The sequence below is a fragment of the Mesoplodon bidens genome (assembly GCF_964165515.1).
Source record: "Mesoplodon bidens genome assembly, chromosome: 7".
Classification (NCBI taxonomy): Eukaryota; Metazoa; Chordata; class Mammalia; order Artiodactyla; family Ziphiidae; genus Mesoplodon; species Mesoplodon bidens.
In genome coordinates, this window is record NC_138164.1 from 5083407 (window position 1) to 5091815 (window position 8409).

The 8409-nt window shown below is 55.1% G+C and overlaps 1 protein-coding gene across 1 annotated transcript; it reads right to left on the minus strand.

The window, feature by feature from the left end:
- Positions 1 to 2572: 2572 nt before the first annotated feature.
- On the minus strand, positions 2573 to 7151 carry KCNJ5 (potassium inwardly rectifying channel subfamily J member 5; the record flags this gene model as incomplete). Its single annotated transcript, XM_081239598.1, has 2 exons — positions 6212 to 7151; positions 2573 to 2895 (listed from the first exon to the last, which is right to left on the minus strand). Exons 1-2 carry the CDS (start codon positions 7146 to 7148, stop codon positions 2573 to 2575), a joined length of 1260 nt encoding a protein of 419 aa, XP_081095724.1. The 5' UTR covers positions 7149 to 7151.
- Between the last annotated feature and the right edge of the window lie 1258 nt (positions 7152 to 8409).

The window sequence follows — 8409 nt, forward strand, 5'->3', positions numbered from 1 at the left end:
GGATAAAAAGGGCTGTCGTCTTGCATTTGAGTTTTCTTGAGACAAAGCAGCTAATGTGTACACTGGGATTACTACCTGCTTCATCCCAGTAGAGTGAGCTCTGGCCCATCAGAGGGCTTTCGAATAGGACTGTGCTCATCTCTTCCTCTTCTGTGGCCTCCACAGCGTCTGTAGTTGGCTGACAGACGTGATGTGGCCCAGGTTCCTGGAGGCTACTGCTCACGTGGCCACCTGGGGATGCTAAGGAGGCAGGTGTGAAACAGGCCCAGGACCCAGGCCAGCTGCAAGGCTAGCTTCTCCCATGGTTTCCCCGTCCTTGCTTAGCTGCCTCACCGAGGGCTCTAAACCTGCAGGCACTGATCGGTTTTGACAAAAGCAGCATTTAGATCTGCTGGGGGTGGGAGGGGCGTGGAAACAGTCCTGCAGTGCCAGCCTTGGATCTGGCGGGCCTGAGCTGTGGACCGGCCCTCCGGTCTGACAGTTCCAGCTGTAGCTCCTCCACCCCCAAGGCATCCGGTCTCGGTAACAGGCTCCCTGCCTCAGATTCCTGATGGTGAGCAGCGCCCCACTGGGGTGCGCCAGCCTGCCTGTTCCCTTTTCCCCGGAGTCAGTATTCCAGCCCATTCCCCATTCCCTCCAAGCCCTGCTTCACCGCAGAAGGATGCCAGGAGCCAGGACTCAGCACCACGCCCCTGTCGGGAAGACCCCACTGCTCACTGATTTCCGGCGCCCACCTGTCCAGGTCCAGCCCCCGCGCCCAAGCACCAGGGTGCCCCTCCCCCCAGGTGTGGATGCCTGCTTCTCTTCTCTGCAGCCCCAGGACCTGGACCACCCAGCCCCAGGGGAAGTGGGCCTGAGATCCAAACCCAGTCTCCTGCGCTCTGCCTTAACTTCCTGCTCGCACTCCGAGGGAAGGCCATTCGTGTCTGGGGCAGGAAGATGCTTCCATTTTCAAAGGCCAGCTGAGAGCTGTGCAGGGGTGGTGAGGCCTCCCTAGTTCTGTGGCCAGAACATCCGACAGCTCTCTCCAGGTCTAGGTCAGCTAATGAGAAACCTGTCGGCCTCCACCCGTGCCGGACGTGCCCCGTCGCTGTGGCAGCTGCACCGTCTGTCCGTCCTCTTCCTGTGCCTCTAGACTGGAAAGGAAAAACCTCTGCCATTGTCTTTTTTTTGTTGTTTTTGGCGGTGCCACACGGCTTGTGGGATCTCAGTTCCCTGACCAGGGATTGAACCCGGGTCCTTGGCAGTGAAAGTGCCAAGTCCTAACCAGTGGACCGCCAGGGAAGTCCCATGCCATTGTCCACTCAACTCTCTCTCCCCGATTCTCCGTGTTTGTAAGGTGAGGGTGACGCCACCCCCGTCCCCTGGCCATCATCTCTGCTCTCCAGGCCCAGCCGCTGTGTTAGACTCCTGCCTGCCGGAGGGAGGCCCAGGGCCCAGGCCTAGGCACCAGCTGAGGGTCGCCAGCCTGGGTTCAAAGGTGACGCCGCCTCTGCGGGCACCTCTCCCGTTGCTTCATGTCCATACATCGCCTGGTAACAGAGATTGAAGTCAGCGATCCCAGCGACAATTGCTGCTGTTGCTGATTTTAAAATTCGAGTTGCCTGCCTTTCTCTGCGTTTCTTCCCTCCCCCTCCCTGTTTCACACCGACTGGCTCATCCTGTCCTCTGACCTCAGCATCCGTGGGATTTCTGAGATTGTGAGTTAAACCACAGTGAAGCTCAGAAGTACGTTGAGATTCTTGGGCCAACAGTCCCAGCAAAGATCCAGCTGCTGGCGTTCTCTCTTTGGTGGGAGGTGCAGGCACCGTGTGGCTGGGAAGGCCAGGAAGTGACCGACGTTGACGCTGCACGTGCCCGAGGTGCTCTGCGGCCCAGGGCTCCGACTAAATGTCACCCAAAGGAAAGCAGTGATCTGTAGGCTACGTTAGACACGCAGAACACAGCAGGGGGAAACGCACACTTCACAGGTAATGCAGGGATCGTCCAGCAAGGGCCTTGCACTCTGTAGCGCACTAAGTGGTCACTGGTCACAGATTTGCAAGGAACTGCTGCAAGACTTGGATCAACCTTAACCCCGAAGTCTGTGAGCTCCCCCGAGGACCGGGGGCTTGAACTTCTGGGCAGGCAGAATCTCCCCGCCCTGAATCCACAACAAGCCCCAGGGTGATCAGAATGAGGGGAAGGGGGTGACAGCCCTCTCTGGGTGTCATCCCTGGAGGGCTGCTGCCCGTGCGTGAGTGAAACCCAAAGAGACAGGTGATCCGGGCCAGTTGGCAGAGAGAGGGGTGTGAGGAGAGAGGCCACCTGTGTGTTTCATTGTGGGGCAACCCCTCCTGGCCTGGCCCTTAGCCAGTGTGACAGAGGCCAGGGGAGAAGAAGCAGCACTGCCACGGGGGCCCAGGCAAGAGCTGGGAGGTGCCAGGACTGGGTTACTGCTCTTCCCCACAGAGCCTAACGGCTCCTGGCTGACCCCCAGCACACTCAGCTGGTTCACCCCTCCGCCCCCAGCCCTGCAGCATCTGTGCTCATGAGAAGCCAGTGAGGGGAGGTCGCGGGGAGAGTACCGTCCTCACACCGAGCCCCTGGTCTCCCGGGACCCACTCAGACCCTCAGGCTCTTTCTCTCCGTCCTGCTCAGCCTCTGTGTCCAGCTCTGCCCCAGCACAGCCTCCTGGCAGTGGGGGACTGGGGAGGTACTGCAGGAGCCGGCCTTCCCGCTTCATTTCTGCCAGCTCCTTGGCACAGCAGCTGGGCGTGTTTGTTTCATAGGTGTCGTGGAAGGTGTTGTAGTCCACCTCATAGAAGCCCTTTTCCAAGGTGAGGACTGGAGTGAATCGGTGGCCCCAGAGCACCTCCGTATCCATGTAGGAGCTCCGTGCTTGGCAAGTCATGCCTGGGTGAACAGAAGGCACATGTGTTAGGAGTGGCCACAGCTATCCATCCATCATCCATCCATCCATCCATCCACCCATCCACCCTATCATCCATCCATCCCTCCATCCCTCCATCCATCCATCCATCCACCCTATCATCCATCCATCCATCCATCCATCCATCCATCCATCCATCCATCCATCTATCCACCCTATCATCCATCCATCCTTCCATCCCTCCATCCATCCATCCATCCACCCTATCATCCATCCATCCATCCATCCATCCATCCATCCACCCTATCATCTATTCATCCATCCATCATCCATCCATCATCCATCCATCCATCCTTCCATCCATCCAATCATTCATCAAGCACTTGTTGAACGTCTGCTTTGTGCTAAGCACGATGCAGATAGAAAGCTGAATAAGACACGGTCCTTGCCCCGAAGGAGCTCGAGGAGTGGTGAAGGCAGAAAATTAGAAATTAACAATGCAAGATTTTGGAGTTGGTTCCTAGAGATTGGAGTGGATAATTCAGAAATGGACGTGGTTCCTGAAAATGCATTAAGTTCTAGAAGAGTGAGACAAGAAAAGAGGCAGGAAAAGGGTTGGAACAAAGATAAATTCAGCATGGCTGAACCCAGAGAAACTGACAGGCACTTAGAACACCCAGGGGTTGTTTTGGGTGGATACACATGGGCAGAAGCCTACATGTGCATACACACACACACACACACACACACACACACACACACACACACAAACTCACAGCATGGCTCCTTGATTGGAGCATGCTCCAATGTCTCCATTCCCTGTCCGCTCCGCCCTGGCGTGCCTGTGTTATTTTTAGGTGCTCCTTTCTCTCCAGAGAGGACAGCTTTGTTTATGGATGAGGACGCCTTTGAGCTCAGGGTCATGGGGAAGCAGCTTTCTGATATTTAATCTTTCAGCCAAGGAAGGTAGGTCCTAGTTTGTGCTCTTCAGGGACTGAAGAAGACACCTATTCCAGCCCCCCAATTTGAACGTTCTCTGGCAGGGGTCTCATACACACCAGACCCAGGGCAGAGGCTGCTCCCCACTCGGTGCTCTGGTGCTGGGCAACTCCAGTGTACCCCACATGCTGCGGCTCGTAGCCTGTTCTCTGCTCTCAGGGTGCTGCCTGCACCAGGCCTCTCCCCTCAGTCCTTGGACAAGCCCCCCAGCTCAGCAGAGGTGCAGAGGCCCAAGCTGGTCACTGACCAGCCTAGACAGGGGCCAGGTGTCTGCAGGCTCGGGGCCTCAGGAAAAACAGCAGGACAGGACCTCCATGGAAGCTCTGGGCCAAGCCTCTTGGGGTCTTCCTGCCCTTCTCCTGTCCCATCGCTTGGGAGGGGGCTGCCCCAGGGCTGGAAACCTACTTGTGTATCTGGCATCCATGTTCCAATGCACTTGGAAAGGACAGAAACCCCTCTGGGTGGCAGGCACTGCGCTTCACATATGCTACTCCATTTCATCATTTAACCCCCAGCGAGCCTGTGAAGTTTATTATCCTCACCTTGCTGACAAGTTGAGCAATCTGCCCAAAGTCACACAGGCAGGCTGCACAGAGCCATGCTGGTCAAACCTCAGCCTGAACTCACAGCCTGTACTTGGCTCCATAGGTGTGGCCACCAAGCTCTTAGAGATGCTGAGATCAGAGCCAGTGTGGGTGGGTGGTCTCCTTCTCTTGTCTCCCTGCAGACCCAGGGTTACCCAGGTCATGCGGGCAGAGGAGGCCAACCAAATGGGGCAGGCCAACCTCAGGACCTGACTTTGAGGCATCGTGAGGGAGAGGCCGGCAAGTGGCAGTGAGGGCGGGGCTGGGGCGTGAGGGGCCGAGCTTAGGCACCGCTTTCCTGTTTGTCCCCGCGTCTCTGACCTGACCCCTCCTTTGTGGCCTCCAAGTGGAGCTCTTTTCCCAGAATCTCAGCCCACGTTCTGATCCGAGCCCGGCACCAAGGTCGGGGTGACCCGCAAGCCCCTGGCCCTGTGGGAGGAGGCTCCCTGCATCCCAGATGTCCTGGCCCCAAGGGCTTCCTCCGCTGCCACTATATGCCGCGTGGCCAGGCTCGGCCCCCGGCAGATGGCCACACAGCCCCCTCCGTCTAGGCCTCTGGAGCCTGTTCACACCCCAGCCGTTTCCACTGGCTCCGATCGGGAGGGTCTGTGGCTGCCCGGTCCGAGTCTCCCACCCAGCACCCAGCTTCTCAGGAGGCCAGGCCCGCAACGTTGTGGGGGAGAGTGTGGTGTGGCAGACAAGGTGTAGCCGCAGACCCGAGCATGAGCCCTTCCTGTCTGCACAAAGCTGCTACCGTATCTTTAACAGGAGCTTGAAGCCAGCCCTCCAGCGTTGTTGCCAGATTAGAAAAACACGTATATTCCGGGCCCGGGTGAGATTGCTGCAAGTCATCCTTAGGGTCAGACCTGTGGCTCAGACTCCTCCGTGAGTGAAGAGAAGGGGGCAGGAGAAGGGGAGGAAGCAGAGGTGGGTGCCAGGTTAGCGGGGGCTCCTTGGCCCAGGGAGTACAGCGGGGACACGGGGTCCCCCAGGCCTTGGGCTCCCCGAGCCCCGCACAGAGCTCGGCCTTGGGAAGCGCTCGGCTGCCCGTGAGTCAGTCACTGGGCAGGGAGGGGCTGGCCGGGCACGTGTGGGTGCGATGCACTATTTTCTGCACACCTCGTGTTCATGGAGCCCTTTCCACAGGGAAGATGACGGGCAGCCTGCTCCACAGGGGCCCACAGGGGCCCACAGGGGCCCATAGGCGTCTCTCCCAAAAGAGGATTCTGTGACTTTGGGAACCTTGGGTTTGGGAAATGCCGCATCCTGTCCTCTCCTCAGGAGGTGATTCACACGTAAAAAGACAATGCCAAGTCCTGCTGTAAGAAGCCGGTTCACCTTTGCTTAACCCGGAGTTTCCCAAAGTTATTTGCTCACAGAAGTCTCTTTGGGTAACACCTCCTCCACGATGGCAGTTAGGTGTAGCCTGTCGGATGCTTTGACCTGCATCCTGGCTCCATGACTGAGGAGCCCTTGCTCCTGGGCAAATAATTTGCCTGTGCCTCTGTTTCCATAACTACAACTAAAGGAAAACTAGGCCACTCACTGAGATACTGCGAGTGTAGAGTCTAGAATGGACCCAGACATTGGGCGGGTTCCGTACACCTTAACTGCTCTCACACCTCCACCTTGAGGAACAGTACCCCCCAGATCACCATGCAGGGGTCGGGCAGTTGAGCTGCCGTCTGGAGACTCCACCTTCTGGAGTCCTGGCAGCGGCCTGAGGGGAGGGGCCGAGGAGGAGAAAGCGGCTCACCTGTTGCCTCCACCATCCCTTCCAGGATGACCACGATTTCAAACTCCTCCTGATTCAGCTGGGCCCGCGACATCTCCCAGAAAGGGCTCTTCTCGTTGATCTCGTGAGAGATGATGAGCGGGGACACCAGAAAGAGGCGGTCGTCCCCCGTGTCGAAGCCCACGTTGATGTCGGTCTGGTTCAGCGGGATGAACTCCCCCTCCTTGGTCTGCCGGGACTTGATGAGCTTGGCGCGGATGGAGGCCTCCACAATGTGCGAGTTGCGCAGGTCGCCCACCCGGAACATGAGGCAGAGCCTCTCGTCCCGCAGGGAGATGACGGCGTTGCTGGAGAACATGAGGGTCTCGGCTCTCTTCTTGGGCTGGCTGATCTTGACGAACATGCACCCCACCATGAAGGCGTTGACGATGGAGCCGAGGATGGCCTGGACCAGAAGGAGGATGATGCCCTCCGGACACTTCTCCGTGATCACCCGGAAGCCGTACCCGATGGTGGTCTCGGTCTCTATGGAGAACAGGAAGGCGGACACGAAGCCACTGAGGTTTTCGACACAGGGGATCCACTCCCGGTCCCCGATGTGGTCCAGGTCACCCCGGATATAAGCGATGAGCCACCAGATGAACCCGAAGAACAGCCAGGTGATGGTGTAGACCATGGTGAAGACGAGCAGGTTGAAGCGCCACTTGAGGTCCACCAGGGTGGTGAAGAGGTCGCTCAGGTAGCGGTAGGTCTCCTGGACGTTGCCGTGGTGGACGTTGCACTTGCCACTCTTCTCCATGTAGCGCTGCCGGGGCTTCTTGCCCTCCGCCAGCAGGCGCGTGCGGTCGGTGGCGATGGGGATATAATCGCGGGCCTGCTTGGGAACCTTCTTAGGGTCCCTGGGAGTGACCCCAATCTCCATATCCTGGTTCATGGCATTCCTAGAATCGCCAGCCATAGCTGGGGTATGCTGAATTAAAGAACACATCATCAGATGGCCAATAGGCACAAGAAAAGATGCTCAACATCAGCTAATTATTAGAGAAATGCAAATCAAACTATGAGGTACCACCTCACAGCAGTCAGAATGGACATCACTAAAAAGTCTACGAATAACAAATGCTGGGGAGGGTGTGGAGGAAAGGGAACCCTCCTACACTGTTGGTGGGAATGTAAATTGGTGCAGCCACTGTGGAGAACACTGTGGAGGTTCCTCAAAAAACTAAAAATAGAGCTAATACATGATCCAGCAATCCCACTCCTGGGCATATATCTGCAGAAAACTCTAATTTGAAAAGATACATGCACCCCTACGTTCAGAGCAGCACTACTTACAATACCCAAGACATGGAAGCAACCTAAATGTCCATCAACAAATGAATGAATAAAGAAGATGTGGTACATATATACAATGGAATATTACTCAGCCATCAAAAAGAATGAAATAATGTCATTTGCAGCAACATGGTAGGACCTAGAGATTATCATACTGAGAGGAGTAAGTCAGAACGAGAAAGACAAATACCATATGGTATCACTTATATGTGGAATCTAAAATACGATACAAATGAACATATCTACCAAACAAAAACAGACTCAAAATATAGAGAACAGACTTGTGGTTGCCAACGGGGAGCAGGGGTGGGGGGGAGGGAAGGAATGGGAGTTTGGGGTGAGTAGATGCAAACTATCATATACAGAATGGATAAAGAACAAGTATAGTATATACTGTATAGCACAGGGAACTATCTTCAATATCCTGTGATAAACCATAATGGAAAAGAATATGAAAAAGAATATATATATATATATATATATATATATGTATAACTCAGTCACTTTGATGTACAGAAGAAATTAACACAACATTGTAAATCAACTCTATGTCAATAAACAAAAACAAAACATCATCAGTGAGGTGGACCATTCTGATTCAGAAACCCTGAACTTCAAGGTCATTCTGGCTTTGTGCCCTCAAAGGCCTCTCCTCTAGTGTACAATGGACCAATAGATGTGGACCAGCAGTAGCCTGGGAGATGCTCAGGGCAGGGACCATGTTTTCTTATATTATTCACTTATATCCCTGGTGCCTAGTACAGGTTCTAGCATATAATGGAAGCTCAATAGTTGTTTGTTGAATGAATAAATGAACACATTCCAGGTGCAAACTCCACATTTAGTGTTTAAAGGGTTTAAAGAAATCTGGGAGCAATTTAAAA